Source organism: Falco biarmicus, chromosome 1 (assembly GCF_023638135.1).
Source record: "Falco biarmicus isolate bFalBia1 chromosome 1, bFalBia1.pri, whole genome shotgun sequence".
NCBI classification, from domain to species: domain Eukaryota; kingdom Metazoa; phylum Chordata; class Aves; order Falconiformes; family Falconidae; genus Falco; species Falco biarmicus.
The window spans coordinates 73689427-73705279 of record NC_079288.1 but is presented as its reverse complement, the minus strand read 5'-3'; the positions used below and the strand labels follow the sequence as shown (position 1 = coordinate 73705279).

Genomic DNA, 15853 nt, shown 5'->3' with positions numbered 1-15853 from the left:
TAGGATTTCTGTGCTAAAATGTTTAAGGAGCCAGAATGCAAGCAGTAACACAGTCTACACTTACAATGGACTGACGGCGTTGCTCTACAGTTCGTTCATCATCAGAATCACTGAAGTATTTGGAGTACAAGAAAGGCTTGCGAACATAAGCATGACGAACAGGCTTGGCTTTCCCATCTCTCAGCTCATTAGCATGAGGCTTTGTCTTACTTTGACTGTTTTTCTCTTCTTCATCTGAAGAAAGGTTAGCAAAGTATAGAGATATTGATAAATTGGGACAGTGCTTTCAACATAACTTTTTAGAAAACAAAGCTACTCAAAGCACATTAACAATTATATATTCTAAAAACATAAACAGTTAAAAAATTAAACCATTTAACATCAAAATATCACTAGATTATGAAAAGCTGAAAGGTATATTAATGTGTTCATGCACACCATTCAGCCAAAAAATAACAAAATACAAACCCCGCAATAAACTGGGATACAACAATTAGGCTTACCCTCTTGCTCGTAATCATGTTGCCTTTGTACATATAGTATTTAGTAGTTAACACCACATAAGAAGTTAGAACATAGTTTCTACTATGTATTAAATTAAGCTTCTTCCCTACACCACAAAACCCCTGTACAATATTTGAGTACATAAAAACTAGGTAGGTTTACTGAAATATATACATAAAACACATTATTGTTTATATTCATTTAAGTATTATTCAAGGAAAACCAAATACATCTATTTTGGTTTTATCAGGATTATTAGAAATAAAGTGAAAACACTTGTGCTCCACACTGTACTATTTATTTATAACCCTGAAATATACTTAAAGTACGTTTTAATTTCACAAATCTTTTAGTCATAGCTGAATGCAACATATCGTGTTTCAAGGTAACACCAAAGCCAGAGAATGTGCAAGTAATACAATGCTTCTAAATAATATTTTTAAAGCAGAAAAGATAAGCTCACAGCATATTAGAGACAACTCATTCAGGTACGAAGGCACTCTGTATTATGAAGTGGAAAGTCTTATAACAGCAAAAGCCACATATCCACAGAATTTGGAGTCTAAGCTCTGCTCTAGACAAGAGCACAAGAACGGTAACCCAGCATTCCAATGTTATACTAAATTCATAGCAGAAGGGAGGGGAAAAAAATCCATAGGGAAGTGACACATCTGTCACTTAAGTGGTTTTTCTTGCCTAAGAAACACTGTAGTACAAATAGGAGTTACAATGCTTAGAATATATCAAGCTATTGAAAAAATATTCAAAAAGTATGTCCACTACTTGTCTTTCGTAATTGCACGAATACTGTCCATTCCACATTCAAATTCCTTCTTATTTATAAGTACAATAAAACATACTGCAAAGTATCCAATTTATTATATGATGCACTTAACAAAAGCATTGCATTTTCTTTCTTGCTACTTAACAATCTAATTATTTTACCACCTGATGTGATCTCCCCCTCCTCAGTGCTGTCAGACACGACAGTCTCCTCTTCACTCTCCTCTTCAAAGGAAGAAAGGTCACTGGTATGGACAGAGCTGACAGTGATGTCACTGAGTACATCCATATCTGAATCTACTGATGTATTTTCTTGTAAAGGAAAAAATAGAAACAAAGGGCTGTAATGCAGCACTCTGTATTTCAGAAACTTTTCTTACCAAAACAGTGATTTTGCCAATGAAAACAAAATTACCTTAAGAACAAGAAATAAGAAAGGAAAAAAAAAAGTGTAACACCTTAATAAAATGTTATTAGGCTAACTCTGGTTTACTCAAACCACCACCACCAACAATCACCCAGAGGTACAACTAAAGACTTTAAATGCAGGCTGGAATTGTTAAAGAGAACTTGCAGATGACCAATCACACATCTGAGGAATCAAAGCTCGTCTGATTCCTAGTGTGGGTACCTGAGCTAAGGGAGATTATCCAAGACCTAGCTGGGGCCAGAACTAGTGGAGAACCTACATTCCAAATTTACTTCCAATTCAACTCCTGAATACACTTAATGCCCCCTCCCCATATCCGTATTTCAAGGAAGAGGATTGCCCACACCATACCTTCTTTAGTGCTTTCAGCTGTTTTATGTTTATTGCTATTTTTTTCTGGAACTAACACTTTCACTGGTTCAGACTCTCTTGCTTGCTTTTCTTCTTTAGACTTCGTAGTATCATCACTTTTCTTTGAATGGTCAGACTTCTTATCGAGTTTTTCCTTCTTTTCTTTTCTTCTCTCACCTTTTTCACTGCTGTCTGGTTTCTTGTCACATTTATCTAGTAATTTACTCTTTTGATCTTCACTTTCCTGTTGAATTTCTTTACTTGTAGAAGTCAAACTATTAGTATCCTTTGCTGAATTTTTTATTTCTTCAGTTTGGCAGGGAAGCTCATTTAAATCTTCACACTTTGCAAATGTTTCAGTCCCTTCTCCAGAAGGGTCACAAATTGCTTTCTCTCTGTCTGGCAAGTCCTCCCCATTTCTCTCTCTATCAGTGCTACCATCCACACTCTGCTGAGATGAGAGCCTTTTTACAACTTTGTCATTGTTCTTGGGATTTGAGTTCTCTGTTGAAGCCCTGGCAGCACTTGCTTCTTGGTTAAGAGAAGTTATTGTTTCCAAAATGGACATTGCATCACTAGCTACATTTCCACTAGGAGCTGTAGCAGACACACCTTGAATAGTAAGAAAAAAAAATTATTTTAGCTCATTTAAGTTTCTGTAATTCTGTTCATACAGAATTTTAAGCAAGTGAAAGAAAAAAAAGAGTAATTACTCTATTTAAAATAATCTGAAAGGCTTTACTAATTTTGCATTTAGAGATTTGGTTTAAAAAAATATTTTAAACCCCCCCCAAGAAGTTACATTTCTGCAGCAATTATGATCTGACTACTGGAGACTCATTTTGCTCCGTGACACAGTCAGCTAAAGCATGCAGGGGCTGTCAATGGGAAGGATGTTCTGAACGCAATCCTTGTTCAAGTTTACCATCACCCTAAATGCAATGACGACTCTGGAGAATCACAGTATAGAACGCTACAGCAGAAAGTCTGTATTTCATGCCTCTGGTATCTCCATAAATGACAGGGAAAATGGACTCAGCGTAGTGCCTGTATAACAACAGGACTATCAGAAATACCTTACCACTTTCCCATCCTCTTAGAAGTAACTATGAAGATGGATGGGAAAGAGTTAACTGGACTAGCACTAAGAGCTGCAGCTGGCTTGTTAACCCACTTACTTTAAAGGAAGTGGGCCTCACAGGAAAAGGGTTAGGATTTAAATAAAGGGTCTGGTTACAAATAGATGAACTGCTTGGGAGTCTCTTAGGAAGGGAAAGAATGGACAATTACCTGCAGGAGCCTTTAGAAGTCAATACCAGGCAACAAACAAACAGGTAAAGTGCTGTGTTTATAAACAAACTAAAGATTGGCTGATTTACAGCAGAATTTAAGCTCCTGAAAGGACCTTAGCCATTCAGGTTTTACTGCACACACCAATTGCATTGACAGGTCACTGTTTAATAGGTATTTTTTTTTCCAATCTACCAATGCATAAAAAATTCAATCATCCTTCTCTTACAGCTATGTCTTATCCGATCCTGTACCAGTCAGAGGGCCAAACCCTGAGACCAACTTTTTTCCCTACAGTAAACTGATCCTTTATAATCTCAAGCAGAAGTGACAGAATAACATGGTGACATCTCTCTTTCCTTCTACCTTTATACAGAGGCAAGTAGTATGGTACACTGCCTAGAGCTCAACTGGCTAACACTGATGGCTAACAATTCTGTGCTAGCAGCAAACCTAGTCAACCTTTCTGCTCTCTCAACAAATATTTGTTAACAGACTGCTCAGAGAAATGGTAGAATACCTTGTACTGTAACAGAAGTATCTGTTTTCTCTTCACTTGGAGCTGTACTGGGGCCTGCCTCCTCTTTGTGATTCAATGTAGCTAAAAATTCATGGACAGCTTTTTCCACCTGAGGTCTGAATGTGTGGTTGATCTTTGGGTCCACAACCTGAGAAATAATTCTGTCAATTCCAGATTCCAACATTCCAGACCTGGAACAAAGTTACATGAATACTTAAATAAGGAAAATGACTTTTCAAGAACATCTTAATGAAACAGGCTTATCTAGATCTGATGTAAACACTCTTAGGGCCTCCAACGAAGGATTAACGTTTCCTGAGCACCACTACAGCCATGTATTTAGCCAGCTGCCTGTATTTCAACAGCGCTTTCTATGCCTTATGAACTAAGAAAAAAACCTAAATGCCAGAGAAACACAGCAATCCAAACGCACGGAATTAACACAACAGCCTGTGGTTATGTCATTACTGGTTATGCCTACAAACCTTACTTACCTGTAAAAGCGACATTTGTGGGAAAAATTAAGAAGAAACTTGGTGTTATCAACTCCCATGGCATACAGATGATTTATGGAAGGCATGAGGAACAAACAACTACTAGACCAGTCATCACCACCCTAAGTTACTTTCTGCCCAATACAGTGTGACATCTCAGAGTGCTGTGGCTTTATAGAACACCCTTAATCTTCAGTAAAATTGAATAAATAGAGAGCTTTATATGTATGGGTTCGCTCTAGAGCTGTGTAACCTTTTGTGGGACATATATTGCCTCTTGTCCTCATTGCTTCTTTAAAAAGAACTAAAAAAAAGCCCCCAACAACCAATGCTCCCTTCCTCCCAAACAAGACAGTTCTTCAGTACAATGATCAACAGCACCACTACAGCATAACTGAGTTCATTCCCAAATTCCTTGTCTGACTGAATTTAGCGACCAAACTCATGCTACTTTAACAAAGTTTCCTTATATTTATGACTCAAAGTTTTGAGAAGAAGAACTAGAGAAACCCTAATGAAAAAACATAACGTCTGATTAAGTGTTGGACATCAATTTGACATAACAGCAGTTCTGAAAAACCTCTGTCTAGACAAATTTACGTCCAGTGTCTTGTTTGGTGACCTCAGCTTTGTACTCCGCAGAGCTGTGTTTGTTAAATCCTGTCGATTTTCCTTAGCTCAAAACTTGATACAGGCAATTTTATTAATAGCTCCTTTAAAAGAAATAGTAAAGATAGATTTTAGCTAGGGTGTTACATTCCTAGTTAGAAGCAAGCTTTCCACCACTGCATCAACTTGGATCACACAAAATAATACTTGTAGCCTAATTCTGACTCATGCTGATGGCAAGTTGCTATCTGATACAATACCACAATTTAAATGCTGAAAAAAAGCTCCTTCAGAAGTTTCTGAGAAGAAAGTAGACACTTTACCTTGAGCCTCTGTCGCCTACCGGGGTACACAAGCACGTTCACACAGAGAAACCCCAAAGCTGCCACTTACTTGAGAACCTGCTGCCTAATGTTATTTCTCAGCTGGTTCTTGTTGAGATGAGGACTCCAAGTATGAGTTGCCAAATGATTGGAAACAAAGTTGTCAACACGCTGTCTCAAATTCTGGTAGGCAGGCTAAAAAGCAACAACAGAGAGGTTGGACAGGAGGGTTTTGATACTCAGTTAGCCTCCCGATGGCCGGGGTGGAGGAGCTGGGAGCCCCATCGGACCTCCCCAACGCACTGAAGGCGCCGCCGCTCCCGCTCCTTCCCGGCGACCTCGGCCTGTTACAGGCGCCCGTACGGCTAAACCGCTCCGCAAAGCCCGGCGCGCCCGCGCCGCCGGCCGGCCCACGCTCCCCGCCGAACCCTGAGGCTCCAGCCCTGCCCCGGGGTCGCTGCAAAGAGCCCCGGTGCCGCGGGCCGAGCCGCAGCCCCGCGCGGGCCCAGGCGGCTGCTCGCCACCCCCGAGAGCGGGGCGCAGCGCCCCGCAACCCGCCGCCACCCCCGGGCCCGGCCCCGCCGCTCCCGGCCTGCCACTGACGTGCCGGGACTGGGGAGAGCCACCGGCGCCCGCCCGCCCCCACCTTGGTGTCCACGTCGGCCAGGCAGTCGCGGCGGAACTGGTCGAAGAGCCCCTGGCTCTTGAGGTGGTTGACGATCATGGAGACCAGCTCGGGCTCGGCCGCGCCGCCCCCCGGCAGCGGCGGCGGCTGCTGAGGGGGCGGCGGCGGGGGCGGCGGCGGCGGCTGGGGGTTGCTGGCCATGGGGGCGGCGGGACGGCGCGGCCTGCGCAGGGCACGGCTACCGGCTCTCCCGGCCGAACCCCAGGACGGGGCTTGTTACCGAGCAGCGGCCGCGGCAGCACTGACCCCGGAAGCGAAAGGGAACGGAGGGAGGAAGCGCCGGGAGACGAGAAGGGAAGCAGGGACGCCGCCGCCGAGAGCGGCGCCATCGGCGCGGGGCGAGCACTGGCGGAGCCGCGCGCAGCAGCCGCGGGCCCTTTAAGGGGACGAAGGGGGGCGGAGCCGCTCGCGGCCCGCTCCAGTGGGGCCCCGATCCCGCGGCGGCGGCGGCGACGGCGGCGGGCGGGGGGCAGGGGGGCGGCCGCGGTGGGCCCTCGGCCCCCACCCGCCTCGCCGGTAGCCCCCCGCGCGGCGCGGGCGCGGCTGGGCGCTGCGGGCAGCGCGGGGTCGCCCGCCACCCCCGCCGCCCGCCGCCCGGCGCCGCGCCGCTGCCGCGCTCCCCGGCCGTGCCCCCACAGCCCCGCCCCGCGGCCCGCCCCTTCCTGCGCTGGCCGCCATCATGGTGGGGGCAGCACCGCGCGCTTCCTCCCTGAGGCGCGGGGCGGGGCCGGGGCCTGCGGCCGTCCGTGGCGGCGGGCGGGATGTCGGGCCGGGGCTGCGGGCTGCTAGTCGCCGGGGCGGCCGGCCGGGCGGCTCCCGGGGCGGTGATGCCGGCGGGCTGTACGGGAGCCGGACGGCGAGGGACGGGCGGCCTCCCCTCAGGGCGCCCGGGAGTTGTGAGTGGCGGCTCACGGACGCTTCCTCTTCGCCCGCCCCGGGCCCTCCCTCCTCTGCGTCAGGGGGCGCCGCTGCCGCCCCCCCGAGGACCGCGGGCGGCTCGGGCCTGTGTGTGGGGACCCGGGCCTTGCCTCAGCCTGCCCGGGGCCGCGAGTGGCCTGGGTGAGGCACCTGGGGAGGTGACATTTAACATACTTGGGTTGAAGCATGTTTCCTTTGGCTTTCAGCGCGTTCCTACGTCCTTTTCTAATGCAAATGTTTTCAGGCTGACTCGTTTGCCACTTGCTTTGTCATGCCTTCTTTAGTTTTCCTCAGTCACAACCGTTTAATGTGCCGTCCTGAAGTCTTGTCAGTGGCACTAACCACTCCTCGCTCCTTGAGTGTCTTCTGTTTCCACAGTCTGAAGCCGAATTCAGTGCAGGCTGTGGGCTGGCAATTTGCAGGCTGACCTGTTACGACTAAAACAGGAACCCGGAAGCAGTAAAAAACTGGAAATAGGGAAGTTAATTTCATTATACTTGGGACAGTGACTGAGGGATAGTACTGTCTTATTGGGTGTGGTTTGGCTTTCCAGTGTCTTGCATAGGTGGCTGAGCTCTTGTCCTACCCAGCATGGGTAAGGATGAAAGGACGTGTAAAAATACACTCAAGAGAAAGAATGACTGGCTTACAGAAAAGAAAAGGGACTTGGGAGTAACAGTGTTTTGGTTACACACATGTTGTGGCATGATGAGTGGAGATCTTGTCCAACTACAAATATTAGGAATTTCCCTCTGCAAAAAGTGTTAAAAATCAGTTTGACTGTAACGGCAAGAGTGTCAGGATTGTTATTGCAGACTTAGAAGCAGGTTAGAAGTGTAAAGCCTGACTGTAGTTTTCCTATTGTAAACTAAGTACTCCTAGACTATTTAAAATTCTACAGAAGGAAACAAATCTGACAAGTATTTAAAAGTATTGTGAGATTTTTATCTCTGGATACTGGAGTAATTAAAAAAACCTAGCTTCTCTGTAGTTTCATATTTTCTACACAGATGCCTGGAAGGATTAAAGCACGAAATTCAAGAGGGATGGGGAGTCTGCAGCTTGGAGCTTGGTACAGCCCCTACTGGTATATCCAAACGTGTGATATACTGACTTTTACATCTCTTCTCATTGAAGAAAAGTTCCTTTGCTGCTGACTAAAGATCATGTAGCAGTAAGCAAGAAAGGGCAGAAGCGAAGGGTATCATTTGCACCTGCTAATTTTAGAAATAGTGTGTGACTTACTGTGACAGTGAACAAAAATTGCAGACTTTACTGGGAAATTACCATTTTCAAAATTTTTTGTTAGGAAAAGGCACTGCAACTTCCTTTTTTTTTTTGGGGGGGGGGGAGGGCAGGAAGTGGCGGGGGGTGGATAGATGTCCATTTTGGTTCCTCCTCCCTCCTCCCAATCAGGGGTGGTACAGAAAAATGAGAAAAAAAATTACTCTATTTTAACAGTGCGAGCAAGATACCTGCCTCACAGGACAGTATACCATTAAACATACAAGATGTCATGGACAACCTGGAATATCTTTGGCCTTTGTCTCAGACTATGTTAATGAATGGACTGTGAAAGATGCATACTAGGGGGCAGGAATCCGTTAATGGGATTTGGGAATTTAAGGGCTATCGGGGATCAGTTATGCCCAGGGGTCTGAAACTATTGCAACAAGCAGTCTGTACCCCAATTGATTTAGCAGCTGAATGTACAAGGTTGTTCTGTGCTCTGAATTGCATACTATCCCATGTTTCATCCAATTTACTGAGTGTTGCATGCTTGTTGGATATCTTATTTATCAAATAAAATATATTTATCCTAAGTGCTGGCTGAAAATGGCTTTTTTGTTGTCTGGGGCCAACTGTACATTTTCCTATGGGAAGATGCTGTAAAGGAAACTGGAAGCATCCTGAAAATAAAACAATGAATTTAATTAAACCAAAACCAGCCCTTTGTGTTCTCAGTTTGTTTTAAGGATGCTTTGCAGTCTTATACGAGCTGAGATATGGTTACATGAAGCCTTGTGTGCTAGTAAAGTTACATTATTTATTGGTTGTTCTATAGTATAACTATACAAAGAATTATGAATGTGCTACTAAATGTTAAGCCATCTTGCTGTTTTCAGTGAGCTCACAGATGAACTTACATTTTCAAGTGTAATTGTTTCAGTTGTTCCAGAGCTATTCAGTACTTACCGTTGTTTATTTTGTACTCAGTATTTATCTTTGCAGTTTACTGTAGTTGTTACAGTCATTTGATGTACTCACTTAGTGATGCCTGATACCCAATGCTAGTAAAATGTTATTTGTGAGATAACAGCTTGAAAAAGGCTTGTCAGATAATTAACAGAAACAGTTTGGAGTGAATACAAAGGATTTCTTTTTTTTAGTATTTTGTCGTGCTGAGTCGAGGACTCCTCTCCTTGTTTGCTGTCATAGTCCCAGTTAAATGTCCTAACCTGTATTGCTGTTATCACTTGAATTTACACATACTTCATAGCTTCCCTTATGCTTGGAACAATTATTTTTCCGGACAGTCCTGAGTACCTCTGCTAAACTTTCTGCTTTTTCCATATTCACCTCATTCCTCAATTTTCACTTATGTAAACAGTTGAATTACATAGAGTGTCTTGCATTGCAGATTTTCTGTACACTGAATTATACTTTTTCTAACATAATCTGGAATATTTCTAGTGTTAACATCTGTGATCCCTAATCACAGTATGAGAATCTTCATTTCATACTCTGGGTTCTGACTGTAGTGCGTTTTACTTTACGTGGAATTTTCAGCAAAATGTTTCTGTTTAAAAAAAATAAATCATGTTGCTGTTGTTTATTCATTTTTTTATATCCTGAAACCTACAGCCCCTGCTGTGGGTATTTACACACTGGTAATGACTACACTTATGTTTACATTCTTTTTCAGGGAAACAGTCTCATTTTAAAATATTTTTGACATCTATTTAATGTGAAAAGTCTCAGCAAAGTTTGTAATATCTTCTTACTTAATAAAGTAGATAACAGATATTTCTTAATTCCAGCTACAGTTCTTGAAGTGCAGGCAACATTTAAAGTGCTGGAGAAATACTAAGATATGAGACAAAGAAAAAGGAGGTGCATATGATATTGTGGGAACAAGAAGTTTATATGGCTGCAAGAGGAGACTGGACAAGTACATGAAAGTAGGACAAGTCACGAAATTCAGGGAAAGTGCTTCTGGCTCAGAGTGTACCTGCACTGTGTGCTGCTGTGGGCTGGGAGAATATATCGTTCTCTTTCTCGCTCTAGGCTTGCTTTTGGTCTCCTGAATCAGATGCAGGACTGTGAGGCTGGACAGAGCAGTTTCAGCCGTTGATGTCATGGCAGCAAGCCACGCAGCTTGTGATTTCAGATTAATGTCTTTTTGTCTCAGGTTATGGTTGAGTAATTGGGGACATAAATAGAATAATTATGCCACCTCTAAAGCAGGAAATCTACCTCTAAATAGCAATAAAATAATATATTGAATTTGGGAATAGTTATAGGTAGTAGTCTAAGTCAGAATAAAGCACCTGCAATAGCTCATTTTTAGACAGTGTCGCAGCAATTTTATTCTGTGAATGCCTGCCACAAGCATCAAATTCAGACTGGCCAACATCACCAACTGATTTAATGAGTGTTAATAAAATTAAATTTTCTTCAAGTCAGTTTATACCGTAGCTGGTAAAAGTGGTAACAGAACTTGGCAGGTTAGCTGATGTTTTCCGGGTTTGGTGGGGGTTTTTTTGGGTGTTTTTTTGTTTCCCCCCAGTGAAATGCTTTATTTGTGCAATTTTTTCCTCCATCTCAAAAAATTTGTTTATGCAGTATATGCTGGTGATGAATCTAAATTTATGAAGTATCTGAAATCCAGGTGACAACTGGATTAAGGAGGTAAAAAGAAGGAAAAAATCCTTCACTTTGTGCAGGAGTGAAGTTCCGATCTGAACAAGTTTGATTTGGATAAGAGATGCCCTTCCTCTATGATGAACTCTATTGCAAGGTTCTGCAGCCTCTAAAGATGAAGTGCTGCTGGCAGTGTTGAGCTTACAAGGGTGATGTTCCTCTTAAATCTGTAGTCTTTTACAAATGAGGGTACACAGAAAGGGGAGCTGTTTAGAAGCAATTCAAGTTTTCTAGGAAAAATGAAGACACTTCACCGGGAATGACTGAAATGCCCAAGCAGATTCTTGGATAATTAAAAGCTCTAACACTGCCCAGCACCTAGCTGGAGATCTGCCCCAGATGAATTGCTCACTTCTTCCTCCACATATGTGGTGGTACCACGTCTGTGCGTTGCACCATCTGTGTTAACCACTGTTCCATTCTCTGAGGCTTGTTTTCTTCTGGTGTGTAGCTTATGTGTTGTTTATTGTGGCACGATAAAATCCAGAATAATCGGTGATGAATTGGTTTGTTGTATAAATGTACATCTCCTGATGCATAGTTCACATTTGCTTCTCTCTGTACATAAAGGGTATATTTAATGATTATTTCTAAAGAAAGTCTCAGATTTTCTGATGCTTGCTGATACTGGATTTTTTCAAAAAAAGCCAAAATTACTATGCCTAGGAGCAGCACCAGTAATGACAATCTAGTCCCCCCTGGTTTGAAACAGCCGAAAAATGTTGCCAGCATCGCTGAGATTTTATGCTTTGTCAATAACAGCAAATGTGGCTTCAGCTAGGCTGCAGCATGAAATGCTCTAGTTGCAAGATTAAAATGTAGCCTAGACATGGACTATACCTTCAGCTGTGATGTGATCTGAGTGATGTCCGTATCCTTACATGGCAATAGTTGCAACGGGTGAAATGCTCTTGGACTTCCAAGACTGGAGAATATGATTTTGTCATCTTTGTTTTGGTAAATAAAGAACATTTGGATAAAAATAAAGCATGCTTGAAGAGCTCTTCCTGGCTTTGCAACCATGTTTCTTTTCAGGTGTTAGTAGTGGTTTTGTTTGTTCAAGGAGGTATATACATATGTATCTTTTTCCTATTTGCACTGGCAAGTAGGCCCTATATAAAAGGTGAAATTTGGTGGTTTATGTGTATTATCCATGGAACCGCAAATGTGTTTTTCATTCAGTGGCAGGCAGCCTGCCCTGTGTTTTCCACAGGCAGGCCTTTGACAAGCAAAAGACTTGGCAGAAGTGAAACCAGTGACTAGATAACACGTTTTAAAGTGATAAAAGGAGAGCTTTTATTTAAACTAGCCTGTCATGACTTTGTGTGACACCTCTAGAACTTTTCAGTCACTTCTAAAGGGATGCTTTGAGCAAAACTAAAACTGCTGAGGGGTCCTGGTTCTCCCACTGGAGCTGAGCAGGGTGATTGTTGTTAGTGACAATTTAGTTTGATGGAGAAAGCACATGGTGGCTCCTTAAAGTGGCTAGTCAAATAGATGGACTGACGTGCTCTTTAAAATGCTAAGGTTTTTGTGTTCAGTGGGAAATACTACTGGTTGTATTTGCTGGGAGGATTGGTTAAAGTTTGAAAAAAATTTGTAAAGTCTTCTAAGTCACATTTTGACAAACCACATCTTCTAATACTTTTTCATTAATGTGCAGGTAAATGAACTTATCTTTATTTATCTAGCTTTCCCGTGTAAAAGCCATTTAAATTTAAACTTCTGAGTGTAACTTTATCTGAAAGGTTAGGATTATTTTTTCCAGTTTCAGAACTTCAGTGTGACACCTGGTTTGCAGATGATGCTTTTAAAGTATGTTATTTTGAAGGTACAGCTACACCTCTTCTCCCTTTTTTCTCATTTTATGTCTCTGCCAAGGCCAAGGAACGACTTCCTGGTTCCCTGAGTTTTGTGAGAAGATGAGTAGAGCATGCTTAGTGAATGGCAATTGAGGGCAAAAAAAGATTGCTGTCAGAAATAGCTTTAATACACAGGCTTACTTGATTTTTTTTTTCTTTCTGTAACCAGAAAGAAATTTTTAAGGGCAGACAGAGCCTTGACCTGCTGGTGGAAAGAAGGCTCATCTGTGTGGCCATGGGTGTGACTGGTGGTACAGCTCTTTGTGCTGCACTCTTCCGTGGCAATGAGAGAAGGGAGAGAAAGACTAAAGCTTTTTTACCTCTTTGCAAGCAATCAATGGCTAATTGATGCAACATGGTTGGGATTGTTATTGGCATCTAAGGGATTGGACATCTAATTCCCGTTAATGTGCTTGATCATTTCGGCATATCTTTTTTTAAATTTTATTTTTTTTATTTTTTGAAATGTGCATTCCTGTCTGCTGGAGAAATACCACTTTATTTCTCCATTCAGATGAAAATTGTTAGAATGAGTGACTGTATTCTCTTTAATAGAGTTTTTACTTTGCTGTTTGTTTTTGACTGGAAAATACATGGTTTTGCTATTTGTGTAAAGGGAGACAGAAAAACTTAATGGAGGCTTGTTCTCCAGAGAGAGCACAAGAGATTATACACTCTTTCTACACTCTTCCACTTTTTTCCTAAGTGTAATTTTAATGGTAAGGTAAAATGGTACAGCTTAAACGTGAAAGAGTGAGTGGATACCCGAAAGCACGACACCTTTTATATCAGCATTCTTTGCTGACTACAGCAAGGTGAAATCAAGGTGGAGGCATTGCTTAAATAGGATGCATGAAGCCTAAAGTAGAGCTGATGGACTGAGTTTTGCTTTAATTTATACCTAGTGTAGTTCCATTGAAGTCAGCAGGGAGATGGATCAAAGCAGGGCTTTGCCGCTAAATAATAGGGTGCTCAAAATTGCTCATGCCATCATTTTTGTAGCTTTGGTTGTAAACCTCAAGTAAAAAGGTTATTGTATCTAATACAAAAATAGTAATTTCCATGGAAAATTTTGAAAATGTTGTTTAGGAAGATAAAAATTAAAAAAGAAAAAAAATAATTTGGACTTTTGACTTGTTCTTTTGTGTTGGGGGTGCCACATGTTCAGAGGAAAAGGAATGATGAGTCACCTTCAACAGCATTCCTTTAGGAGAGGTGGGGTGGAGGGAGTGAACGAGGTGGGTCATGTTGTTGCTGTTGACCTACTTTCAGTGCCTGTTTCCCTGTACAGCTGGGCAATTAAGAGGACTATTGGAAGTCATCGGTAAGGTGGGAATGTGCAGAGAAAGGGCTGTTGTGAGGGGAGGGCAGGTAAAACACCACCCTGCTGGGTCTGGCTGCAAATCAAAGCTGTGGGTCAAGTGCAGTCAAGGTTGTTGCCCCATTCCTAGTCTGCTGCAGATCCCATGGGATACCCCAGCAGCATGGCTGGCATCCTTGCCTGGCTGGCCATTGAGCAGGGAGAGAGGAGGAGAGTGTTGCCCACCTGAGTCTGGTTCCACTGTGAGTTCATGTGGTATGGCTGAACAGGAGCCTGGAGATTTTCTGCCTATCCAGAGGAGTACCCCAAACTATTGCACTTCAAGGCCAAGGGCAGCCCTCGGGACTCATTCTGAAGAAGGTGAAACATGGCAGAAAAAAAATGTTCCGTGAAACAGCAGAAATAATAATGCTTGCTCAAAATCTTTCCTCCCCACCTATTGATTTGCACAGAGATGATAGGAATGTAATGCCTTCAAGATTTGTGCTTTCCTGCCAGATTTCAATAAAATTGGCCAACTGTTTCAAAAGTTATGGGGCAGGGGTTGGAGAAAGACTGATAAATAGCGAAATAATTGTTTCCTGGGGAAAAAAAAGAACAGAACTCTGGATCCGCTAGGATATATTGTATATGGAGATAACCAGCTCTGAATATATTCAGAGACTAGCTGCTCTCTGAATAGGAACTGATGTGGGAGTCAGACAAGGGGAAACAATCCTGGGCTAGTACGCCTGCTCACTCACACTGGAGAGAGTGAGAACGCAAGGTTTTCTTTTTCAATTTTTTAACCAGGGGGGAAATAGGAAGTCAGGGAAAAGTATCAGTATTATCCATGCTAACCCCAAACGTTCAAGCATTCCAAGCTCCATTCTGCATTAGGAAGAGAGCATTTTAAAAAATTTATTCTTATGAATCTGTGGAAGAGTAAGACATCTGAATGTATTGGTGTTTTTTAGCTTTTATATTTGCTCCAGCAAGGTTTGAAATCTTCCTGAAAAGGAGAAGTATCATGTTTTCTCCAGCAGTAGGATTAGTCAAAAAAAAAATGAACATTTTCTGTGTTCAGTAAAAAGGAGCCATTGAGGCTGTAAAGGAGGGAAACAACTTTGCAAGAGCCTTTTTCTCCTGTTTTAAGAATATGCTGGCTGGAAGGAGGATGGGTGGCTGAAGCACAGTTCTGCTGTAAGAGCTGCTGGATCCAGCTGGCTGGTCTGCAGCCCCTTCTGAGCACAGAGGGCAAGACTGCTTTGCCTGCAGCCTCTTCTGCAGACATAGTCTCAGGTATCATGAACGTGTTCTTTTTTATTTTACCCTGTGGTCTTTATTGCTGTGTGTTAATGATCATCACCTGACTGGCTTTGTTAATGTCACACAGTTTGTTTTATAAAATTAATTCTTAAGAGAGTGGTGTTGCACTTCGGCAGATTTATTTTGTAGTTAGAAATGTCTTAAAGTTATCTCCATTTGCCGCAGGCTCTTTTAACCAGCTGTATGGTATGCTTTACATAAAGGCAGTTCTAATTCTTTTTCACTGTACACTGACTGAAAAAGCATATTTTTCTCTTTTATCAGTAAGGTGCTGGAAAATTTTGGGCAATGCCTCTCTCCTGTATGTTGTTATGTGACAGTGGATCACTGAAAGGAAACCTGATCATCTGAAGTACCTGCTTGCTCAAAGGTTCTCCAAAATGTCTTAGCACTTCAAACTTCAAGAAAGGCAGGTTTAAAAAAACAATGAAAGACTTAGACAATGAATTGAAATACAAACTGTATGCTAGTAATCCTCTGCTTTCTCCTCTGCAGCCTGAACTCTACTTGCTCCTCTGTCCTAAGGACTCT

General features: G+C 42.8%; 1 protein-coding gene across 9 annotated transcripts in view; it reads right to left on the bottom strand.

The window, feature by feature from the left end:
* Nucleotides 1-8251, bottom strand: part of BOD1L1 (biorientation of chromosomes in cell division 1 like 1) — a 39632-nt gene extending 31381 nt beyond the window's left edge. For 5 of the 9 annotated variants that reach the window (XR_008821460.1, XR_008821462.1, XR_008821463.1 and 2 more), the window contains exons 1-6: nt 5951-6135; nt 5375-5499; nt 3879-4069; nt 2069-2680; nt 1453-1599; nt 65-234 (exon numbers count right to left, since the gene is read on the bottom strand). Coding sequence is in view for 5 of the 9 variants with exons in the window: in XM_056336242.1 (XP_056192217.1) it covers nt 65-234; nt 1453-1599; nt 2069-2680; nt 3879-4069; nt 5375-5499; nt 5951-6130 (1425 nt within the window). In the remaining 4 variants the exon portion in view is untranslated. Of the gene's footprint in view, nt 1-64; nt 235-1452; nt 1600-2068; nt 2681-3878; nt 4070-5374; nt 5500-5950; nt 6144-6235; nt 6360-7081 lie in introns of those variants that run through there. The other 4 variants (XM_056336197.1, XM_056336206.1, XM_056336225.1 and 1 more) reach the window with 3 other exon arrangements.
* Nucleotides 8252-15853: the final 7602 nt, after the last annotated feature.